Genomic DNA, 24,869 nt, shown 5'->3' with positions numbered 1-24,869 from the left:
AAAGAAAAACAAACCATATCAGAGTTGCCAAACACAGGAGCATCCTAGCCCCAATATTTTTGGGCATTGCCTGTGAACTTTCTTTAGGGGAACTGTCTTCTTCAGGTGACAGAGCTACAGGACAACCTCAGCTCTGCCCTCAGCGTACCTCTTGATAAACATAAGTGGTTTCAGCAGAGTGTCCCCTCGGTTTGGGCCCCCACATTCTTCAATGAGCTCTGGGGGTGGGTACTGGTTTGTTCCACCTAAAAATAAAATTTAAAAATCAAATCAAATCAAATACAGCATAAAATGATATAAAACTTAAAAAATAAAGTAAACATAAAGTATAAGCAAAAAAAACCATATTACCTATTAACATATAAAATTTAAAAGACAAAATAAAAATCAAAGCGTAAAAAAGTAAAATATGCAATAAAGCAAAATGGAAAAACATAACAAAATAAAAATGAAATAAAATAAAACATAAAAATAAAAAATCATTGATATGAAATCAAAAAGTTGTAAAATAATTCAAGTAAAGCATAAAATACAAAAATAAAAGCAAATACAATAAAATAAAATAAAAACATAAAATGCATACTATCATATAAATAATATAAAATCACAACATAAAGGAATATAACAAGACATAAAATGCAACCTAACATAATAGAAAATAAAGTAAAGTGAAATTAAAAGACTAGAAAAGGGATTCTTTCAGCCTGCTTCTCCCTCAAAGAGTCACTAAGCCACCAGGCATCTATTACAAATCTCTCCTCCACCTCCTGCAGCAATAAGGAATCTAAAGTTCAGAGTGGTTCACTGACATTTCTAGGATCACACAGCTCACTAGTGGCAAAGCCATGACTAAAACCAGTTCATTGACCCTTCTACCTCTCAAACTGAAGAGGTACAAATGCTGTGCCAGTACTTCTAACACATCCGTCAGACTCCCTTTATCCCTTCAGTGATAAAGGGACAGATGTCCCTTGAGGCTCCCAACAGGACGTCTCATCCATTTATAAAGTGATAAATTCATGTCTCCCAGCAAGGAGGGCAAGCAGGCCTCACAGGTCACAAGACGGCACTCTGCACTAGAGTTGTTTTGGATTATGTACTGGTAGACAAAACCCAAAACAAATTTCTGGAAATGTGACCAGAGTAATACCCACCCCCAACCCTAACAATTCCATTATCATGCTAGGGATACAGCTTTGATACTGGCAGCCCATGAATTTGGTTCAGCTTGTTCCCATTGAAGGTGAGGGCACTAGCACAGGAGGCAGGGAAGAATTCCAGCCAGGACTCACTGTCAGTGTGCCCTGTAACCTTCCTTCACTGTCGGCTTCATCCACCCAATCTGAGGTGGGAGACCCTGGACTTCTCCCTTACCTTTTGTCAAGTCCCTGAAGACCTCTGAAAATAAATGTCATAGACTCTTCTTACTCAAAGTGTGGTCCATGGACTAGCAACATCAGCATCACTTGGGAGCTTGTTAAAAATGGAGAATTCAGGCCCCGGCTTATCCATACTGAATCAATCCACGTTTTAACAAGATCCCCAGGAGATGCTGCATGTGCAAGTTAAAATTTGAGAAGCACTGTTATATACGACAGGATTCTGGAGTCTGGATTATGGGATATAGTAATAACAATAACTGTGCATTATATTTGTACAGCACAGTGCTTTCAGAGCCCCTCCATGCACATATTTGATTTAAGCTTCACAAATAAGGAAGAGACTGTAATTTTCATTTTGGCAAAACAGAAAATTGAGGGGTTAGGTGGAAACCTGAAGCCTCCCAGCCACCAGCTGAGAGTTTCCAGACAAGAAACCACCATTAGGCTTGGCACAGTGTGAGGGCAAAGGCAGCTTGGGGTTGTCAGAAAACAGGGTTCTCTCTGGGGGTTCCCCAGACGTTATGGGGCTACACACAGCTCAGCAAGGGTGAAGGTGCAGTGAGCACCTGCTTGCCCAAATGCCCGCACCACACCCATGGCATCCCCAGTGCTTGAGGGCTGCTCACTTTTTAGGAGGTTCAGGAAGGCCCGCGTGAAGCCCAGGGCGTAAGCTATCTCTGGGTCTGAGATCCCTTCCAGGCGCAGCAGGTGCTGCTCAGAGGGGGCGCTGGCCACTTGGACCAGTTCAGCCAGTTCATGAGTCCCCACACCCTTGCCCACGGCCAGAATAAACAGAGTGATGCCCTTGCACTTGGCCTCTAGGGACAGAGTCCTTAGCTTCTCCAGGTCCCAGCTGCTGGTCTCACTGGCCACGATGGAGAAGAGAACCCGTGCCCTCCTGGGCAGCGGGGCTGACAGGAGCACCTTCTCTAGTGTCCATTCCAGGGCGTGGCCCAGGGCAGGGGCTCCCTGCAGGGGGCGGCCCGCGGCCCTGCGGATGTGTCTCTGCATCTGCGTCCGGTGGCCATAGGAGGTCAGGAGGAAACCCTGGAGCACAGGGGATTGTCCTGTGCCCGGCCAGAAACCTGGAGTCGTGTGCATCACCAGGGCTGCCCGCGCCCCACGGAGGGACACGTTTGGCTGTGCAGCAATCTCCATGTGGTCAAGCGTGGCGTCCACTATACTCAAGGAAGCGCGGTACAGGTCGGCGCCAACGCTGTGGGAGCTGTCCACCACGAACGCCACGTCCACATCTACTGCCAGGGGACCAGGCTTGCCCGAACTGCACTCTGGGTCTGGTCGGCACCTGTCTGGGGAGGAAGAGCAGGGAGAGGCCAGGGTTACCATGCATCCCTTTTCTTTCCATGCAAACACATTTCCAGACTCTTGATAAGGATAGCCGCTATCTGCGTTGCGTTAACACGGCCAGCAGATGGGCACTCTAAATGTGCCCATTTTTCAGAAGAATTATCATGATCTGATTCCACATTTAATGTTTTTGACCACTAGGCCACATGGCTTCCTAACTAATCTTTAGGTTCACAGACATCTGCCTGGATCAGTCCAGGCCCTACCTCTTACTGGATGTGTGACCTTGGACAAATTACTTAGCTTTCCCACTGCCTCAGTTTCCTCATTTGTCAGATGGGGGCAATGATGATAATAATAGTACCTACCTTATGAAGTTTAACTTTAAAAAACGAGTTGATCTATGTAAGTGCTCAGAACAATGCCTGGTGTGTAGTAAAAGCTCAAGCTCAATAAATACCAGCCAGGTTTATGCTTCTCCAGGAGAGGGAACTGAGGCCCAGAGACAATGCGCCAAACGAGATGATGGATGTCAAGACTGTTCATCAACTGTAACATACTCTACACATGGCAGTTATTGCATTTGACTTGGCCAAGTTCTCAGGCAGTGTGAGGTCTTAGTGTAGATCAAGTGGAGGAAACATTTAGATCCCCTTTTGATTTCACCTATAGGACTCACTCTAGCCCTGGGTGACATGGGGATAGATCAGGGTTCTCCACACCTGGGCATGCATGGGTTTCAGCACAAAGTTCTCTCTGGCAAAGGCTAGTGTGGGGTGTGGGTTAGCGTGATGGAGGCTGAAGACACGGAGACATCGAATGACTTGCTAGGATCCTGCTGGTGGTCAACGGCAGTTCTAAGCCTAGAAGCCAGGACTCTTGACTCTTAGTTCAGTGGTCTTCCATGCATACTATGGGGCCACGAGGAAGGAACACAAGCCCAGCCATTCACAGGAGCCTTGCAGGACAGGGTAGGAAGCCGAGCAGGCCAGAGGTAAAACAACAGGGAGGGGAAGGGACGGTGGGGCACTGCAGGCACTTGCCCCCCTCTGGCTGACTGTGGCCACATGGGAACCTCGCATCTGTGATTCTCCAGACTAGTCTAACTTTCTAAAAAAGAAGCCTGGTAATCCAGAATTAATAGGAAATTCCCAGATTCTAAAACTCTGCATATACCAAGTAAATACACATCTGCAAAGCAAATCTGGCCTGTGGCCATCAGTTGATTCATCCTGTTCTAGAGATATCCGTCTGATCAGGAATGCTGTCCAGGCTTACCATAGCAGAGAGTACAGCGGGCCATGTACTCCACATTCTGGTGGAGTCTAGTCTCCCAGACGAATAGGTGAAATCTGTCGGTTCCATCCATCTAATCCAAACATATACACAAGGTTGTCATTAGCTGAATTAAATTTCAAGCCATGTTCTTTTCTTCATGTCTTCTTCCAATTCAGATGAGAAAAATATCAGTGTGATATTTTTAAGAGAATATAATTATATAAATATATGTGGCATAATTTGGCATTATCTATTACAGTTATTTACAGTCATTTAGTTCTCTAGTTCTAACCTGGAGATTGGACTGTCATTAGTGTGGGTACATGAGCTGTGGGTCTTCAGACTCCCGATGTGTGTGAAACGTAACCAATGTCATGTTGTGTTAGAATGAGGGTAAGGGAGTTGGTGGTTCACTCATTTATGAATTCATTAAATCTTTAGTGATTGTCCACAGTATGCAAGATGTAATGCACTGGGAGTTACAAACATGAACAAGCAGACCCTTCAACGAGGCAGGCATGTAAGTCATATACCATTGGATTGGAAAGAGGCAGGTACCTAAGGGAGACTCTTCTAGAGTATTCCTGGTATTCAGAGCTGGGGCATATCAAAACCAGAAGGTAAGAATGAGGAGGAATCAGAGAAGCCTTTGTAGAGATGGCAAATCTGTTTATCTCCTTCACTTAACCTTTCCAGTTAGGATTCATTTAATAATTGATATCAAGGCTTAAAAGTAAAATATTAATAATAACAATAATAAATCCATCAAGGCCATGTGACAACTGGTTAGATAATCAACAAACCTTTCCCTCTTCTTCCTAGGGCCACAACTGCACTACATTTCCCACCCTCCCTTGCAGGTAATTGGGACCATATAATTGGGGTCTAGCCAATGGCCTATAGGTGGAAGTAACGTACGCCATTTTCAGTGCATGCCCCTTGGCCCTCATCTGTCAGCCATATGTAGAGGATGCAGAAAAAGGTTTTGAGACTCCAGGGTATGATGGGGCCATTGACAAGGGTCCTGAAATAGCTGCATGCAGCAAACCACCCCTCCCCTCCACACAAAAGCCAAGGTCCCACATTGATGTGTTATAGATGGCAGAGATAACACTTCATTGTATTAAGCCACTTAGGCATATTGTGTTAAGACTTAGGCATAAATGGTTTCACAGTTAACTTGCCCTGACTCATATAGACTATTTGTGGATTTCTACCTTATGATGACATTAGAAATGCTTTCAAATTACTTCTCTCAGAAATTGAGGTATGGTTTGCAAAGAGGCAGGTATCTGAGCTTCGTCTTGTCCATCTCTTTGTCTACTCTCTGTCAAAGCATTTAGGATAGGGCCCCACTGAAAGTCAGCTCTTCCTCCTTCCTCCCTGTGGCCAGGACCAAGCAGGTTCTGGACCCTACTATGGTAGCAAGGTGCTGGACATATGAAGATGTCATGCTACCTCTCAGGGAGATTGATGGGGAAGGGTTACTTTGAAAAAGAATTTTCTGTAACAGACTCCTCATGGAGCTCTTTCCTCTTTCTGTTTAGGACTGCAGCATATGCCAATCATTGTCTCTCAAAGTGAGCTTTACTAAATGGAAAAACCTTTGTGGGGAAAGAAACATAAAGAGTTGAACTTTTGTTTATGCTAATGTAACACCAAAACAAACAAACAAACAAACAAACAAAACAAAACATGGGAAAATTCCTAAGTCTCCCAAGAAGAAAGGAGAAATGCATCTTCTCTTGTTCCTCACATGGCAAACGCAACCTAAATTATGCTTTTTTCCTGACTTGGGAATTCAAATCAACCAAAACTGATTACACAGCTACTATATAACAGTGCTAACAAGCCATGTGGACATACAAAAGTGACAAAGTCACACCCTCAAAGAGCCTAAAACCGAAGTGGAAGGATAGACAAATTATTTTCGAGAAAAAAAGAGGCCCAATAATGTGTTTTAGGAACACAGGAAGAGGAGACTAATTTGAAGGAGAAGGAATAGAGAGAACCTGATGAAGATAATGGCATCTGGCACTTTGGGAAGAATGGGTAGGATACTTACCTAGCAAAGAAGCAGGGAAAAGCATTACAGTGTGGAGGAACAACGTGTACAATGGCCCTGAAGAAGGCAGTGATTATAAAGACTTCTTCTCGGTGCTCCCACTCCCCAGAGATTAGAGAACACCCACCTCCAATGCACAGCTACACAGCACATTTGAAACCCTGGGACTCCTTGCCAGATGGAGGAGGCTGACATGAAGAATGAGTGTGGAGTTACCAAGAATCAACATTCATTCAGATCTACTCCGTATGGTTAGCACATCTGAGTATTGACCAAACCAAACGGATCTAATTAATCACCAAGGATTAGAGAAAACAGTGTAGGCATACATATGACACATCGATAGCTTTACTGGCAATTACATGAGTCAACTTGGAAGGATTCTGAAATCAGGATCCCCGGCCGGGTTACAGAAAATAGGAGGAGACTGGGAAAACGCTAGGAGCATCCATGTTAGCTCATGCATTGTGAGAAAATGCTAAGCTAGTATACATCATTTTTGAATAACAGGAAATTTGGGTCAAGTGTGTTATAAAATGGAGAATTTGTGTGAATTTTTATGGTAGTATGAAAGACTTCAAACAAATTCAAGTATTTCCCAAGTTTGTACAAAGGTATGGTTCTAGGCAGCATGAATGGATTAGGTGTCATGAATCCGGGTCTTAGCCTTTGATGTGCCATCATTGGCTCTGTGTTTCCTCAGCAACAGAGTTTTAGGGTAGGAATCAATGCTGCTGAGTTTTCTTCCTGTTTCAACACAGCCTGGTCCTCCATCATTGTGTTCTGGATTTGCTTCAGAATTGGAATAGCTGCAAAACTTGCATCTTTTTAAAAATTTTTCTTGGGAAGAATAATTTTATGATCATGCTTAAAATGTTTCCTACTCCTACAAAAATAAACTCGTGGGAACAAGTACACAAAAACACAATGGAAGTCCAGAGGGAACTATGATTCAGTATAGATTCATCTATATCTAGCTGTTATTAATTAACATTTAATTACTTTGACTTTGGACTAGCCAGCATGGTCCTAGTCACTGATAAAGGAACAAGATAATTCCTGAGCAAGCTCAAGCAGAGAGCTGGTGTGGGAGGGAGTCCCAGTGTGAGACGAGAAAAGGGGCTCTATGATTCCTACTAAAAACTCCCATCAGCACCAGAGAAGGAAAGCTCAAAAACAGAGGACCTAAACACAAACCAAGGAAATCTCAAAAATGAGGAACTTAAACACAAACCAAGTGATCTGCTTGTGGCTCAAAGCATTATTATAGTTTGAATCAGCACCTTTAGTGATTCTCTCAACTAACTTCATCCTGAGTATCCAGTGGTCGGTTGGGACTAATTGTATACTAAAGACAGGACTATATAATGTGGCAGTGGCCAGGGATCGGGGGGAGGGGATGCAGCACAGGGATTTGCATTAACATCCTCTTTTATTTAATACACAGAAAGACATTTTCTGAAAGGATACAGATAACCCTTAAACCTCAGCCCTCACTATTAAAGAACCCGCCGTGGGTCCTGAGCCAGAGAGAACCACAGGGTTAAATTCAATGCTTCAGCTGCGGTGTTAAGCTGCCAGAGGTCACAGGACAATGTTTATTCCTGGAACTGAGTTGAGGAAGGTTCTTGACTTAGACAGATGGGAGGAGAGGGGAAGGAAGAAAATGCGGGGGAGGAGGAATTGCCTTGCACAGAGCAAGAGCTAAGTAGGCCCTAAGAAGGGAGAGTTAGAAACAGTCTGGCATCCAGTTGAGGTAAGGGCTTAGGGAAAGGAGTGAAAGGCTTAGGGGAAGGAGACAGAAGAGACTAACGTAACCTGTGACTGATGCTAGGAGTTTGAGTCCAGTTTTGGCTCCTGCCAGTTGGTGTGGTCCCACCAAGACAGCTACAAAGCAATTGACTCTTCAGGACTCCCCAGCAAATATTAGAGGTCAGCATTGGATTGAGGGCATTGGGTGGCAGAGTAGGACTAGGGAATCAGATATAGGGGAGTGCCAATTCCAGGACTGTAGTTTAGAATAAGTCACTTCACATCTGACCTTCCCTTACCTCCTCTGGAAAACGTGGATTATCACAATTAACTTGTAGGTAGTTTTGAGCATCATACGAACACCCCTCAAACTTTAACATTCATGCAAACAATCAGGGCATCTTGTTTAAAATGCAGAGCTTTGTTGATTAGATCGGGGTGGAGCTTGAGATTTGGCATTTCTCACAAACCTGGGTAATGCTATGTCACTGGTCCCAGGACCACATTTTGAATAATGAGGGCTTAAAATGACAAAGCACAAAAAGCATGCAGCATGATAGTTGGCATGTCACAGGCATTCACTAAGTGGAAGTCACCAATTTAACAAATAGTTATTGGGCAAAGACGCACTCTTAAGGACCTTGAGACGATGGTACGTATAACGGCCTGCGTTGAGTATGCACGTAGGAAATGTCAGATGTCCCTAGAGGCACTATCTCTTAATAATTCTCACAGCAAACCTGTTGAGTTTATTCCCATTTTATGGGTGAATAAACTGAGGTCCCAGTGCCAAATAACATGTCCAGATAACTTAAGGGGCAAAGCCGAAGTATGAAGCCTCATTGCCTAATTCCTTCCTCGGTCATTGATCCTGGCTGTAGGGAAGGAACAATCTAACAGAAAACAGCAGCCCACAAGCCTCAACAGGGGTTTATCCATGGCCTCTGAAAGGGCCTATCTGGACAACTCAACCCTTTCTTCAAAAAAAGAGAATGTCCTCCTGCAACTTGAATTCTGAAGTTATACCAAAATTTAAAAATCACCCCCCCAATCCCTTTGACCTTCCTCTTAACATGTTTTAATCTTCTAAAGCTGATTTTTTGTTTTTTGTCTCTGTGATAGAAATCCAAATCAATTCTTTGGATTTTTCTAGAAAGAGCAATGCATAGAAATAGAAATAAGGGCAGTTCATAGATCTATCTCATAGTATTATAAAGATAAAATGAATTAATACATGAAAAGAACTTTGAACTTCTAAACTCTCTCTTTTCCCTGTTTTTGACTTTTCGATTAACATCCCATTGCTAATGAGAATCTGAAACCATGAGAAAGTTATTTAACTTCTTTGTGTCTCAGTTTCATCACCTAGAAAGTGGGCCCATAATAATAGCTATCTCATTGGGTTATTGTAAGGATTAAATGCATCAGTAAGTGGGAAGATCTTAGATAGATAAACATGAGCTATTTTCTTAGGTATTGTTTCAAGGGAACACATGCTGGAGTTTTTATAAAGAAAAATGGGGTCAAGTATATGATAATGGAAGGAGAACTGACTCTTGGTGGTGAACACACAATGTGATATATAGATGACATATTACAGAATTGTACACTTGAAACCTATGTAATTTTACTAACCGTTGTCACCCGAATAAATTTTAATTAAAAAAAAAGAAATTTGAAAACTGTCACATAAATTGCTTTTTCCCTGTAATTGTCTGGTTTTTCACTTTAAAAAATGGGCTGAATGAAGTCATGTGTTGAGACATAAGGCAATTGGACAATGGGATTAGGCATAAATAGTCCAAATACTGTAATACTGTTTTATTTAGGGCTGTGAGAATTCAATATATGGCTTTAGAAAAAAATGTTTTCAATATGCTCACAGCCTCCAACCATGTTTAAATGGACAGAGAAGTTAGGGCATCTGTTTATATGAGTATAATCATTTAAAATTGAACAACCATCAATTTGCCAGAAGCAAATGGGTGTTGTGCTGACAAATAAAATAACATAGAAATGAAAGACAAAAGTTCCACAGATAAAGAGAGCCCTCAGGAAGATAATTAAGAGGAAAAATCACCAGATATTCCCAACTCTCTTAACTGGATTCCCACAAAGATTGAGCACCAGGTAGGGGAGGATCAGGGCGGCAATATGCCAAGTTGTGAAGAAATGAAGGATTTTCTGAAAAGCCCTGAAAGGAGCCTGTCATTTTTACAGTTTCTCTCCTTGCTAAAGTCACCAGAAATGAGGTCATTTATTACATTTGAGCTGCCAAACATCATTTAACATCCTTTCTAAATTGTTGAAGTTAAGGAATAGCATCCTGGGGCAAGAATGTGTCCAATAAATGGAGAGGAGAGCAGATAGAAATGACAAAACTGAGGTCCAGGTATATTTAAGCTGGCAAGTTCTTTTCACAAACCATTACATGCTTTTACTCGGAACCTCAAGCAACTAAGAGAGCAAGAACATCTTGGCAAAGGATCATCTCTATGTAGGATCCAAACACTGTCTGCCCAGGATCCCCTCTCAGAGAGCAGCCCTGATGAGCATTTGGGGGATAGAAATGTGCCCTGAGTATCACTCTCCAAATGTTAGGGAAATGCCTTCTGAAAATAGATAATTACACTTGGCAGGGAGCCTAGATAATGTCTAAGTGTGACCCTCTCCATTTGAAAGCTAAGCAAAATGAGACTCGGGAAGATGAAGAGACTTTTCCAAAGGTACCTCATTATTGATGAAAGAGCCAAAGACAAAAGCTATGTCTCTAATTTAAACTGTTATCCGTTTATACCCTGCCTTTACTAATCCACTCAGGAGGTTACTGAGAGCTGCATCTACCCCCCACCAACCCCCGCCACCCACACATTCTGCTAGGAAAGAGGGATGTAACGGCAAACAAAGAACTTACCCTCTGCATTTTAACTTTGATTCTCAAAGCCCAAAATAGTTTGTCCATCCTTCCCAACAGTTTGCAAGCTGTCACAATTTTACCTATTGATTCTTAGGAGCATATTCACAGCTGTATCAACAAAATTTCTCACCTACAACTTCTGCTGCATACTCAACCTTCAGAGAAAATCAAATGGTCAAGCGCAGCTAAACTCATTAGCTCTTAGTTTAAACCATATGACATTTCCATTTTCACCGGTCAAAAACAGTTGAACATTGGCAATGTCACATGGCTCAACCTGATATTCATAAGCCTCCTGGAACCTCTTAAATAGAGAATCACCCTTCATTTTGATATATCATCCCAAATATTCCATGAGAATGTGTTAAATGGGTTTCAGTTAGAAGAGTAAAGAATAGGTGAATAAACTGTGGTATATATATACACTAGAACACTTAAGGAAAACAATAAGAAAAAAAGGTTACCCATATATACAGCATAGATGAACAAAAAGAACAGACATGATGTTGAGTGAAAGATGCCAGATACAAAAGAGTAATACTATAGGATTCAATTTATATGAAGGTCCAGAACAGGTCAGACTAGTTGATTGTGATAGAAGCCAGAAGAGCAGTGACTCGGAGGAATGTATGGCTTGGGAAGGGACATAAGAAAAACTCACAGGATTCTGAAAGTATTCAGTATTTTGAATCACGTCTTGGGAGTTTAAATACATATAAAAATCCAACCAGCTGTACAATTAAAATTAGTGCCCTTTAGCTGCTTTGCTGTATGGGTATGTATTTTATACAGAGAGAGAGAGAGAGAGAGAGAGAGAGAGAGAGAGAGAGAGAGAGAGAGAGAGAGAGAGAGAGAGAGAGAGAGAGAGAGAAAGAGAGAGAGAAGAGAGAAAGAGAGAAAGAAAGAAAGAAAGAAAGAAAGAAAGAAAGAAAGAAAGAAAGAAAGAAAGAAAGAAAGAAAGAAAGAAAGAAAGAAAGAAAGAAAAGAAAGAAAGAAAGAAAGAAAGAAAAGAAGGAAAGAAAGAAAAAAATTACATTGTATGGATACCCATGATACAATTTAGAATAGTGGTTAAGCATAGGCTCTGAATGCAGATAATATCAATCTGACACTAACTACATACTTGACTTTCTATGGTAGACCTAACCTCTCTAAGCCTCAGTTTCCTTACGTCTGAAAAAAACCTACCTGATAGAGTTTGCGGGATAATTAAATAAGATAATGTTTATGAGGCACAGAGCACAGAATAAGTGCTCGAGAATGGCCAGTAGGCACTAGTAGAAGCATTAGTTGTAGAGTCCATAATGAGGCCCCCCCACCACGGTGCCTATATACCAATTTCTGGGAAATTCTTCCCCTGAACAGAATACCTCCTCCTTCATATGGTCCTTGATGGAGGGATAAGGACCATGTACTAACCACCCGGGTTTCCCAGCCCCCAGATGGTTCCTCCACGTACCAACAGGGCATATGGGAGGTTGTGCTCCTCTGTAAAGGTGATGACCACAGGGACGATGTCCAGCGCACTGAGCTCCAGGGCGGCAGTGTTGATGGAATCTGCATCACGGGTCCAGCCCGCCTGGAAGAACACAGCCACTTTCCTCAGGAGAAGGCCCGAACGCACACGTTTAAATACATGTCTTGCCACATATTTCATGGCATCCCCAAGGTTCCTGCTGCCAGATGACCTTTCCAGGGGGATTTTCCTGACTGCTTGCAGGAGTGCAGGCTTTCCTTTGTAGTCCGAGAAGCGAATCAGGTAATCTATTTGGTGGTTGTACGAAATTATGGCCACTCGAGAACCCGTGGGGCAGTTACTCTCACTTATCTCCATCTTCATCAACAGCGATAATAAAATGTCTCTCATCCTCTCAAAATCCAACGAAGAGACGTCATTTGACATGTCCAATGCAAAGACCACTTCGGTTGGAAATACTGGGCATCTGGAAACACCTTGACACAATGGATACACAGATTTAAGATTTTCTGCAACGCCTCTAAACAGGGGTAGATTTGAGTGAATAAGAAATATTATTTACCTCTTGAACAAGCTGGAAAGAAAATTATTTTGGAGACAAAAGAAGAAATTGTTAGTTTACATAAGCAGTGGCATGTTTTCCATGTGAGTGCTTAAAAATGAAAAACCATCTCCTCTGAGAAATTCAAGCTTGGCCTTCTCTGACTCCTTCTGTCTGAGTGTCGGAACCTCTACTTGCTCCCCAATATTCAGTCTCTCTTTTTCTCTAGTAATAGAACCCCAATCTATGGCTGGGCATATGGCTTCCTAGAACAAAGACTACATTTCCCAGTGGAGTAGCTTTCTTACTAAGTTCTGGATAACAGAATAAGAAAAATGGGAGGTACAATTTGGAAAAATTATCCTTCTTCTTTCTTTTCCTTTTCTTGCCAGTGGAAGCTTCATAGACATCTCAGACCATGAGGTAATTTGAGAAACAGAACATCCTCACCCCAATGGTAGAACAAGAAAACAAAAAGAGCCTCTGTCCCTGAACCCGATAGGCGCTTTCTACCAACCCTGGAATGGCCACTTCCAGGCTCTGATTTGAGAAACACACTTGTGTCACAGCTATTGCGCACTGAGGTCACTGCTAGCAGTAATGAGTACTTTATACATTTCCCACATTTATTAGTTGATAGGGATGTTTTTGTCATTTAACAAATACTTCCGGAGGTAGGGAGGATGGTAGAAGAAAGCAAAGAGGATCAAATACTTGGTGATGGAAGGAGAACTGAGTCTGGGCGGTGAGCACACAATGTGATATATAGATGATGTATTATAGAATTGTATACTTGAATCTTATGTAATTTTACTAACCATTGTCACCCCAATAAATTAAATTAAGTTAAATTAAATTTCCAATTTGAGAAATAAAAAGAATATTTCATTTTAATTTGTATTCTTTGACTTGTGAGGTCAAACATTTTTACAGGTTTGTTGTTCATTTGCATTGTTTCTTCTCTGAATCCTCCTTTCATGTCTATTGCCCATTTTCTATCTAAAAAAGTTTTTTTCTATTTAGATTAGCAAATATGAAATATTTGTGTGTAGATGAAAATGATTGAGTAGCAGCAATTTTATATATGCTTGACATGATAGAGTAAGGAAGTTAGGTGCTGTGATTGGGTCCATTGCTTATACTGCATATATTTTTTTCCCATTTTTCTGTTTACTTTTGATTTTACAGTGCTCTCCAATGTAAAGGGATTTTCAATTTTTATAATACATGGCCCACTCGGACACTCTTTTCCTTTCTGGTTAAAACGATGGTATTATTCTTTATGATTTCTAGGAAATAGGATTCCATAACCTCCCTGAGTAGCAACTAGATGGGAATGAACAGGATATGGAAGACTTAAAATAAAAAGGAAGGAATAAGGGTGGAGAAAACTCAAGTGTTCAAGCTAAGCAATTTGCTAAGTCAATGTTCTCTCCCTACTGCCTGTAAGGAGAGAAATGTGTATAATACAGGGTTCAAATATCCTAGAATACATTGAAGACAGTAAATAAATTCCAATCTGAGAATGTGATAAAACATTACTTAATATTTGATGATTCGTAATGCCATTTTTAAAACACAAATATAAAATATGACACATTTCTGATGGAAAGCTCACTGTTGATCCCTCTTGTTTAAATGGATATGATAAAAAGAACAAAGCTTTTCTTTGCCTGTTTCATGATAAGAAGTACCAAGATACAGATATGCAGTTGTGTGATTATCATTACATTTTATGGGGTGCCATATTGTACAGTGAAATTTTTTTTCACCATTAAGATGACAGGCCTTTCACCCGTTTCATTTTCTGAGATCACATTGAACAAGATTACTTACCCAAGGGACTACTGAGCTAAATAAATTCATTTACAGGAGCCTTTCTTGATGGAAAATGGCACCTCCCAAACCTCAGTCAAATCCATGCTGACTTATGTGCGGAATCCATGATTCATCCCCATTTCACACTACTGGCTCCTTTGGAGCCTTTTTCAACTTACGGCAGTTTGCTCGCATAAAATCAACAATTTCACAAGGCTGTTAGAAAGATGGAAAAAGAGAGGAAAAACAAAAAAGTATTTAATTTAAAGTATACTCCTCCTCACGCTGGTGACTCAGAAATGTCATAGGGATATTATCAGTGCCTATCTGAAGCATTTTGAGCTACAACAGAAATCCTGAAAATTGTTACAGCAAATGAAACTATCCACTAGTTATATTTCTGGATCCAGTGGATATTTTGAAACATTTAAAATAGTTCACATACAATATCGTGCCTGTATTATTAGAGATAGGTAGATAAGGGGAGTTTATTTTTCTCATCTGCCTCACGAAGCAATGGAATCGAATCTGATTTTGAAGAAGTTTAAATCCAGGAACCTCAGCACAGAAGGGAGAGAAATGCCTTCAATTCTTAGATCTCTATGTTAGCAATTCCTGGTATACTTTTTCAGAATGACTGCCAAGACAAGTACTCCTAACACCTCCCCTAGAATTCTGCTTTGTTCCTTTGATCACTTCCTCTCTGCCCTGTTCTTCACCCCCAGGCCCCATCACTTCCTGCTCCTCCATTGTCTCCAATTCCTCCCTTACCGCCCCCCCCCCACCCCACAATAGCATTTCTGTACTTGGAAGATGAAAACCCATCATAATTTTGAGATTGTTTTCACATGTGCCATGAGACACAAAGGCCTGTAACTATATTGTGTGTTGGCTTATAAATACCTTATAAGCAATTTTTGAACTTACAAAAAGGCATATTGTACAGGGGTAGTGATCTCAAAGTCTTTCCTTTCATCTCAACTAATGTTACTCAAATATATCCAAAGTCCCTCCAGGATGTAAAATATTATTCTACTCTTTTTATTTGTTTTGGTTACAACATTCCAGTGTAAAGTCTATAAGCCTAAAGTACTAAGAAAATTTTTCATTATTATTAATAGCTTCAGGTGTACAAAACGATATAATAGTTAGACCTTTAAACCCTTCACAAAGTGATAAACCCCCACCCCAATCTACTAGAAACTAAAGAATCTTTATAGATTTCTATTTTGTGAAAGTCAAAAGCTTTGTGTTCTGAAAAGGATAAAGTTTAGAATTAAAATCTTCACCTACCGTCATGTCTACCGTGCCTGTGGGGCCCTTGATACCCTGGAAAGAACAGAAACAGGTTTAAAACTCAAAATTCTGAGGTTCAATACATTTTTCTCCAGAATTCACAAGAGGTTCTGAAGAAGGTCACCATAGTATAGGGACCACCTTCTGCCCTTCACTCCTGGCCCTGGAGTTCTGTCTGACCCTTTAAAGGAAGGAGGTCAGAGTGCCTAGGAGGTGTGTCCCAGACCTGGTAGTCCAGGATGCCCTAGTAGATGGTACATAAAGACTTTTAGAAGATCAAGCCATTTTGAGACCAAGACACAGTTGAGGATAAAATTCATGAATGGGCAATTCAAGAACTCAGGACCATTCATAGGCAGTTCCAAAGTAGACCCCAGTCCTCCCTTCCCCCTTATCCTCAGGCCACCCACTACCACACTATCTCTGCCCTAGTACAGAACAAGTCTTCCCTGGATCCTTCAGAATAGAGCTACCTGATTTCAGGCTCTCCAGGAGTCTACAGGTCATTGTTCTTATTTAAATTCTACAAGGCAATAATTTGTAACCTTAGGTAGGTTGCTATAATCTTCTCAGCTTTTGTTTTCTCATCTGTAAAATGGGCATGGGTTGTCCTACTCCTAAGATTTTTTTATTCTATGACTTTGTTGCGCCTCTCCAGTAAACACTACACTGCAATGAAAACACCGGGTTCTCCTTATGGCTGACTCACTGTGTCATCCCTCATGTAATGACAGCCTAGCCTGATGAGGCATAGGGCAAAATAACAACAGCCCCAAGTCTTTCCTTTCATACCAAACACAACCTTCCAGAGAATTTTAAAAATAGTTGTGGGCCAAAAAAAAAAGCAAAGTAAAAAACATTTGTGGGCTTTCAACATTGTCAGTTCAGTTAAGATTATATAAATATTATTCTTTGTTAGGATTTCCTTCTAGTTTTTGCATAAATGTTGTTGCTCCTCTTGTTTACATTGATAAACTCATTCTCCAGTAAATATTATGTATGTTTTATGTATTTACACAGATTCATAAATCCCCAGCCACTGTAATATCTTCCCGATGCTCAAGTAAAACATTTAAATTGAATAAATATACTGCGTAAGGACTTGAAGCGAATGTAAAGCAAATGTGGCCCAGTCCCTGTATAGATCCTCTTGTGTGTCCCAAATGTTCATTTCTTCCTGGAGATGCCTCTTATCAAATCTTTATTCATTTTTATACAAAGGTTGAAAATAAGAGAAAGAAGAGTCCATGTTACCCTTGGTCCTGGAGGGCCTCGGTCACCTGGAGTTCCAACAAATCCAGGAAAGCCGGCATTACCCTAAAAATGACCAAAGCAAAGGAATAAGTACCTCCCTTGAATACAACTTGATTAAAGCTGTCAGGCCTACTTTGAGGTACTAAGTTGTCACTATATCTAAGGTCCAATGAGTCTGAGATGGACAAGTTAATTTATGAACTGTGCTCAGTGGAGTGAGACACAGAGACTAGAAAGAGAAGGGGTCCCTTTATGGGAACCATCTAAATTCCCCCCCTGCATACCTAACCCCAGACAACATGTGGACACACACACAAACACACACTTCCAACCAGAGCCTTAAAGGATGTCAATCCTCAGTTGAGCCTCCAAGTCATATAATTTAAAAGATGCAGGAAATATGCATTGAGGACCTGGCATCGGGAGAAAAGAAAAGTTCCTCCACCACCTTCTAGCCTTCAGTGTCTGAGAAAAGGTATATGCTCATCGTGAGCTCACTGCTCATCTTACACATATTTGAATTGACAAAGCATTATCTGTATGTGATTGATGTTTTCTCTCTTTTTATTTGAAATGAGAGAGAGAAGGTTAGCTGAGCAGTGCAATATCAGCCAGCAGCAAGCCAAGTTAGGCATAGATCAAATTTTTCTTTACGTCTTTGACAATGTATGAAAATACCAATTACTGAGTGCCTAGAAAATATGCATTCTCTTTCCTTTCCTCTTTTCTTCACTGAACACTGGACCATGTCCTTTTCTTAGAAGGCCTTGCTCTCTATATCAGCTAAACATTACCAGGGTTTACTCTTTCCAAAAAGATATCCACAGGGTTACTCTTTCCAAAAAGAGCTGGCAGTGATTGTGGCTCTTCAAGATTGAATCTTCAGAGCCTGAAGGAATAGATTTTTAATGGCAGACTCTGTAAAGCACAATGAAAATATGACTCAAAGTCTGCTAAGATGGCAGCCACATTCTTGAGAGTCTAGTCCTACAATAGCTAAGAGAAAGTTAAGGCATGGAAGAATCTTAAAGAAATAGCAATGGTTGCTCTGCAGCTAAAACAGTACCATTCCAAATGATATCTAGACTTACCAAGGACAGAGGTGCCTCCAAACTTGTTTAGTTAAAGGTTGATATTGCATAACCAAAACTGCAACTTGGCTTTTGTGTTATGGTTTGTGGAGCTACATTTGCATTCAGAAGATAAATGAGAGTGGGATTAAGTGGGAAGTGGATTGGCCCAAGGAAAGTTTGGAATGTGCATTCCCTAAGGAGGACACAGGCTTTCTGCTAAGAAGTCCATTAACCCAATGGAAATATGCTCCTGTGAGTAGAGTGTCAGGCTGTGGGCCTCTATGTATCTTGGGAAATTCCTTTGGTTCTTACCCTCTTCCCTCTGATTCCCTTTGCCCCCTTCTCTCCTCGATGGCCCGGGTTACCATCTTCTCCCTTAATAGAATCAAAAGCAAAACCTTGAGTGTAAAGAAAAATAAGTGTAAACAAATGAGACATGCTGCATACCAATTGCCAGGCTCAGAAAGATATCTTCTTACTTTTGTGCCGGGATAGCCAGGAAATCCAGATCTGCCCTAGTGTCAGAAATGAGATAAGGTATTATTTAATGTCATGTGATTAAGTCTTTCTTTGGCATTCCTCAGGGGAAAAGAAGAAATTTTGTAATTTTGAAATTCTGTAATTTTGAGGAAAAAAACTCTCAAAACCGGTGCCAGAAAAAATAACTACAACAACAGTTGAGCTACTCCCAAGTGGTCATGTTTTATTTCTATAATTCATCGTGAAACAACCTGCAAAGGATTTTTACAAATTTTTCCCCCTCCTTGATATATTGTGCAATTAAACTTCCTTCGTAAGCATTTTTATCTATAGGTTTAAAGAACCAGAGTTCTGATGCAATGGAAACCAAAGGAAGGAGCACGGAATTGACTGGTAGGAAGCAGGTGCTCATTTGATCATTGTCAGATCAAAGGCACACTACAAAGCAATTATTCATTCAACAAATATTTATTTAGCACCTACTATGTGCCAGGTACTTCTCTAGGCACTGGAAATTCAGCAGTGAACAGAACAAAGACCCTGCTATTACGGAACTTACGCACTGGTGAGGAAAAGATGTATGTCAGGAAGTGATAAGTGCAATTCCAGAAAGGGGATTAAGGGATGAAGAATGATGGCGGGGAGGGTAACTATTTTATATAAGGCAGACAGGCAAACCTTTTGGTAAAGGTGGCATTTGGGAAAAGACTAGCATGAACTGAGGAAGAAAGCCAAGCAGATATCTGGGAGAAGAGCGTTCCAGTCAGAGGGAAGGGCATGTAAAAAACCCTGAGGCAAGAGTATGAATGTGTATCATGCTTGAGGAACACTGAAGGGGGTGGGATCAGAGAGTTCACAGGGGCCAGATTGTGTAGAGTCTCATAGGCCAAGTGAACAGCGGGGTTAATTCTGAATGGCATCGGAAGCCATAGAAGGGCTTTGAGTAAAGAAGTGACGTGATTTGACTATGTGTTTAAAAGATGGTCCTGGCTGCTGCATGGAGAACTAAGTAGATGAGGCAATCAATGGTGGAAGCAGAGAGACCAGTTATTTGGCTATTACAGCAATTCAGGTGGAAAATCATATTGGCTTGGCCCAGAGAGTGGCAGGGGTGGTAGTGAGAAGTGATGAAATGTAAAAGGTTTTCCATAATAAAAGGTTAACAAACAAAAGAAGAAGAAAAATGTCTGGGGATATGGCAATGTCTATTAGATAACCAAGTGGAAACATCTGGAGTTTAAGGCATTGGTCCGAGATGGAGAAATAAGCTGGAGATCACAGGATAGTTGGTACTTGATGCCATGGGACTGGATAAGGTCACCTGAGGAATGAGTAAAGAGGGAGAGAAATAGGAAGAGCGAGCCCTGAGTCTTCCAATAATTAGAGGTCAAGAATATTCAGAAGATCCAGCAAAGGAGACTGAGAAAGGGCAGCCAGCACAAACCAGGTAAGTGGGGTGTCCTGGAAGATGAGAGAAGAAAGGTTTCAAGGACAAGCCCACAATCATCTCTGTCAAATGCCAGCTGAGATGTACTACGATGCGGGCAGAGAAGAGACCATTGGATTTAGCACATGGGTTTTACCTTGACTAAAGCAGAGTAGTGGAGTGCGGAGAGCTGAGGGATAAAGGCTCAACTGTTATCAGTTAGAGAGAACAGAGGAAAGAAAGTAGAGTTTCTTAGCCCCATATTACTGACATTTGGGAACTAGTGGTCCTTTGTTAGGTTGGGCTGCCTTGTTTATCATAAGATGAAAAATAGTGTCTTCAGTCTTTACTTGCTCGTTGCCAGCAGCATCCCCTGCCCCAGTTGTGGTACATGAAATACATTGCCAAATGTCCCCTGGAGGGTAAAATCATCTCTGGGTGAGAACCACACGTATAGACCTACTCCTGCAAAGAGTTGCCAGAGAGAAATGGGGCAATGGGAGTATGTGTTAATAGTTAAGGGAGGGATTTGTTTTTGGTTTGGGGCTTTTTTGGATGACAGATATTCCCACCTCTTTGGATAGTGATGCGAATGATCTATGCAGAGGGAAGAAAATTTGATGATGCAGAAGAGAAAGATGACACCTGTAGGAGCCAGGGCCTTAAGAAAGCAAAAAGGGAATGGAATTCAGTCTATGAGAAGAGAGATTAGGCTAAGATAGGGCATGGACTCCTCCACAGCAGTAGAAGGGAAGAAGCGTGCAGAGGCGAGTGGTTTGGCCTACGTGGTGGTGGGTGTGTGTAGAGGTTCTCTTCTCATTGCTTCTATTTAATTAACGAAATAGAAAGCATGCATGTCTGCTGACAAATGTGGAAGAGAAAACAGGTCTTGGAGGTTTGAAGGAAGAAGAAAAGGTATGAAGTAGACCACTCAGAGAGGAGGAGAGTGAACAGAGTAGGAAAACATAGTTCGCTGACTGAGCAGCAGTAACGGCTATTTAAAGTGAGACCACTAGGACTTGCCAGGAAAAAATTCATGCAAATGTGGAGTGAATCTGCGTGTTCCACAATGTTAGTGTATCACGATAAGCATAGACTGCCCTTGAGCTTAGCTCAGGACTGGTATGTGGCTTAAAACACATACACTTGAATTCGACCTAACATTCCCTGTTGTGCAAACTCTCCCCTAGAGAAGAAAGACTTAATTTGTCAGGATGGGGCTCCGATGAACTAGTTTCCACACTCAGCTCTGTCTCTAACTAGCTATGTGACCACGGGCAAGTTACTTCTCTCCTCTGAGTCTCACTTTTCCTTTCTGTACATCGACAAGAGTGAACCAGAAGATCACAGAGGTCCCCCACCACACATCATTCTACAGCTATTTACTAAGAGCTTGCTATGTTGGGGGCATTTTCCTGTTCAATAAAGTAACAGTGGTGCCAGCTCGCAGTCACAAAGGAAACAAGAGAATTGCAGAGAAGTCAGCCCCGAGTCCTGACACTGTGAAGCAGCTGAGTATCATTAAACATCTTAATGATTCCTTAGTTTGTGAGGCAATAAATGTAACTTGCATACTAAAGCACCAGGATTCACTGTGGCTATTGACATTTGATTTATTCAACAAGCTTCATGTGACTTCCAGGCTTCAAAACCTTTGTCGGTGACCCATTAACTACATGTTAAAACACCAGCTTCTTATCGGAGTGGAAATATTCCAATATACCTACTGAGCACCTACTCTGTGCTAGGCTCTGTTCCAGCAATACAAAAAGTGAGTAAGATGCAATCCTGCTAATCAACTTCACAAGCTGAGAGGTGGACAAATATGCAGGAATAAATTATAATGTAACCTCAATTCAAAAGGGCTACTGTAGAAATATGAACAATGTGTTTTAGGAACACAGAGTATAGGACAATGCATTCTGTCTGTGGCAGTCCAAGAAGCCTTCCACAGGAGAAGTTGGTTTTAGAACACGAGTAAAAATTGTCCAAAGGAGGGAAATGGGGAAGGACATCCCCCATAGAAGCGAGAGTGTTTACAAAGGCAACGGTTAGGAAAGGCCCTGGCATGCCTAGTGCTGGGGTGGGATATCTGGTGTAGGTAGAACATGAGGTAAGGAGTTTGACTTTTAAATAAGGGAGTGAAAAAATCAGATTTTATTGTTTAAGGAGGGAACTCTGGCAGCTACAACATGTCATAAACAGCATGCAGAAACTATTTCCAGAATGCCACTTGGGTAATAACTTATTGTAGTAAAATAAAATAAAAGCTGTAGTCCTTAGTTCAGAATACTCTGTAAAGTAACCCTCACCTTTGTTCCTTTTCTTCCTGGATGTCCATACCCATCAGGACCAAAATTACCCTAAGAAAATGACACAAGATGAATTGTCATCCAGATCAATACTTGGTTGATAACATTATCTGAATGCTTGGGAAAATCAGCAGTGCACAGAGGTGGGGAAGGCAGAAGAGGCTTGATGGAGGTTTATCGTACCTTCATAGGATAAACACTGGACTACCTTCAAAGGACAAGGAGGAAATAGGGTTTAAAGTTTTTAAGACCAATTATATAAGTTATTTGTGTTCTCTTTTTAATTTTTAACCCCCTCTTCAACAAAATTCTGTACCTCAGCAAGATGATACCACAGGTGTACAAAGCCAAATCACTGCACAAAGTTCCCCTTGGGCAAACCTGCTTTCCTCATAGGACAAAGTAACAATGGAACAAGTTCCAGAATTGGTAAATCTCTAAGATTAAAGATAGACTCGTGGCGGGGGGACGATTGGAATAGAGGCCATGTAGTTTAGTGAATAAGTACATAGGCTATGAACCCAAAAAGACCTGAATTTTTATTCTACTTGCAACGCTGGTTGTATGAGTGACCTTGGGGAAGTCACTCAGCCTCATTAAGCATCAGTTTCCTCATCTGTTAAACGGGGCTAATAATATCTCACAGTATGATTGCTAGAAGATTAAGTGAGATTGTGCATGGAAAGCACTTAGTATGACTCCAGGCACAGAGAAAACACTCGGTAAGTGGTCATTAATCTGCCACTGATGGTGGCTGTAGTCGTGATGAGGTTGGCAGAGGAGTAGTAGTGAGCATGATGTTGCTGATAATAATTATGAAAACATCGATGCTATTACTGGGATCTTAGCATCTGTACATGTAGACAGTGAGCTTCCTGTAATAAAGAGTGAATTCAGAATCTTTTAGGTGCTTTATGCTAAATGGACAAGTTGGTCAACTGAGGAAAAAAAATTTTAATTTTCAGCCACAAAGATCATTCCTATGGCTAAGGAGAAAAGTTTGAAATATTAGAAGATAAAATTGCCAAAAATGAATTATTTGGAGGGAAAAAGGATGCAGACGAGGTTCATTTGCTGTTATTCCAGCTTCTCTCTGCTGAAGGACATGCAGAGCCTCCAGCATCTGCAACCCTAGAGACCCAAACTGTATATTTTGGAGATGTCTGACACCTTCTAACATTCCAGAAGAGCCACCTTCAAAAAAGGCATTGCTCCCCAGCTCTGTCTGTCTGGAAAGAGGTCAGTAGGAACAAGCTTTGAGTTTTTTAAATCAGGATATTTTTAGAAATTCAAACAGTGTTAACTTCACCATCTGAATTGAATATACATGCGAAACATTATTTGCGCTATATTTCACGTGATAGTAATCCCTTTCTGTTCTTGCCCTTGCCACATTTACGTTTAAGCTTCTTAGACCTGCTTTTGTTTTCTCTCCTGGCTAACAAATGCAATTTCAGTGCTGAGTGTAAAATAACTGCAGATCCTTCTTACTGCTGGTGAAAGAAATCTCAGAAATACGAGTTGCAGGAAAGACAACATTATTCTGTACCATAAAGCTCTTTCCAGTAAGGTGGTGAATTAAAAACAGTCATAAAATAACTAACTTGGTCTCAGGCTCAGAGAAATGACTAAGGTAAAAATGCACAGCCCTGTCTTTGGAAATATTATCTGTTAAAGTAAACCTTTTATGAGCCTTGGTCTTCAAAGACTATTTCTATGCTCTGGATAATCAAACCTATGCCATTAAAAGTTTGCAACTCTGACTGGCTGTCTTATTTATTTCCCTGGAAAAACTGTATCATTGAACATCTCTGTATTCCTAAAAAATTCCAATGCGTCTGAAACATCTTTGTCAAACAGAAGAGGCTCACTGACACTTCCCTCTTTAATGACATGTGAGAAGGCAAAACCAACCCTAAGACATCTCTGGATTCTTTATTTATATGAGGAGTTTGAGGATCTTTGACTCTTTAGATTCACAACAGCTTGAATGATCATATCATATTTGTGACCCCAAATATTCATCCAGAATATTACAATTTGATGTAAAATAAGAGCAAATAATACACAAGAAATTCAATCAAGAATACAAAACAAAGAAACTAGACTTACAGGTTGCCCTCTTGGTCCTTGCTGGCCCCGTGGGCCTTTTTCTCCTGCATTACCATGATCTCCCTTTTAGAATGAAGAATAAAGATGAAATTAATTTTCTCCTATGAGTTCATGCAATTTTATATTGTGTTTCTTTTCAAGCCTCATTGGCATCATTCTACAGTCTAAGAAAAATATCTTCCTCTAGACTTGTGTTCAATATAAAAAACTAAAAATATATTAAAATCTTGGTACTGGAAACTAGCAAAACCAGGTATGCAGCACCAGTTATAGAATTTTATATTGCTGTGGGTTTTTTCCAGGTATGAGTGTGTGACTCTACATTTGTGATGAATGCATATATTTATCTATCCTTTGATGTCTTTGTCTAATGACACC

The 24,869-nt window shown here is 41.0% G+C and overlaps 1 protein-coding gene across 1 annotated transcript in view; it reads right to left on the bottom strand.

Annotated features, from left to right (window-relative positions):
- Positions 1-24,869, bottom strand: part of LOC117036601 (collagen alpha-4(VI) chain-like) — a 98,036-nt gene that overhangs the window by 6,091 nt on the left and 67,076 nt on the right. Inside the window, exons 25-36 of the mRNA XM_033131593.1 lie at positions 24,492-24,554; positions 22,380-22,430; positions 18,641-18,676; positions 18,474-18,536; positions 17,089-17,151; positions 15,832-15,867; positions 14,718-14,754; positions 12,742-12,753; positions 12,162-12,655; positions 3,969-4,059; positions 2,009-2,692; positions 149-245 (exon numbers count right to left, since the gene is read on the bottom strand). Of these exons, the coding sequence (XP_032987484.1) occupies positions 149-245; positions 2,009-2,692; positions 3,969-4,059; positions 12,162-12,655; positions 12,742-12,753; positions 14,718-14,754; positions 15,832-15,867; positions 17,089-17,151; positions 18,474-18,536; positions 18,641-18,676; positions 22,380-22,430; positions 24,492-24,554 (1,727 nt within the window). The remainder of the gene's footprint in view (positions 1-148; positions 246-2,008; positions 2,693-3,968; positions 4,060-12,161; positions 12,656-12,741; positions 12,754-14,717; positions 14,755-15,831; positions 15,868-17,088; positions 17,152-18,473; positions 18,537-18,640; positions 18,677-22,379; positions 22,431-24,491; positions 24,555-24,869) is intronic.

Source organism: Rhinolophus ferrumequinum, chromosome 17 (genome assembly GCF_004115265.2).
Source record: "Rhinolophus ferrumequinum isolate MPI-CBG mRhiFer1 chromosome 17, mRhiFer1_v1.p, whole genome shotgun sequence".
NCBI classification, from domain to species: Eukaryota; Metazoa; Chordata; class Mammalia; order Chiroptera; family Rhinolophidae; genus Rhinolophus; species Rhinolophus ferrumequinum.
This window is presented reverse-complemented; position numbering and strand designations above follow the sequence as displayed.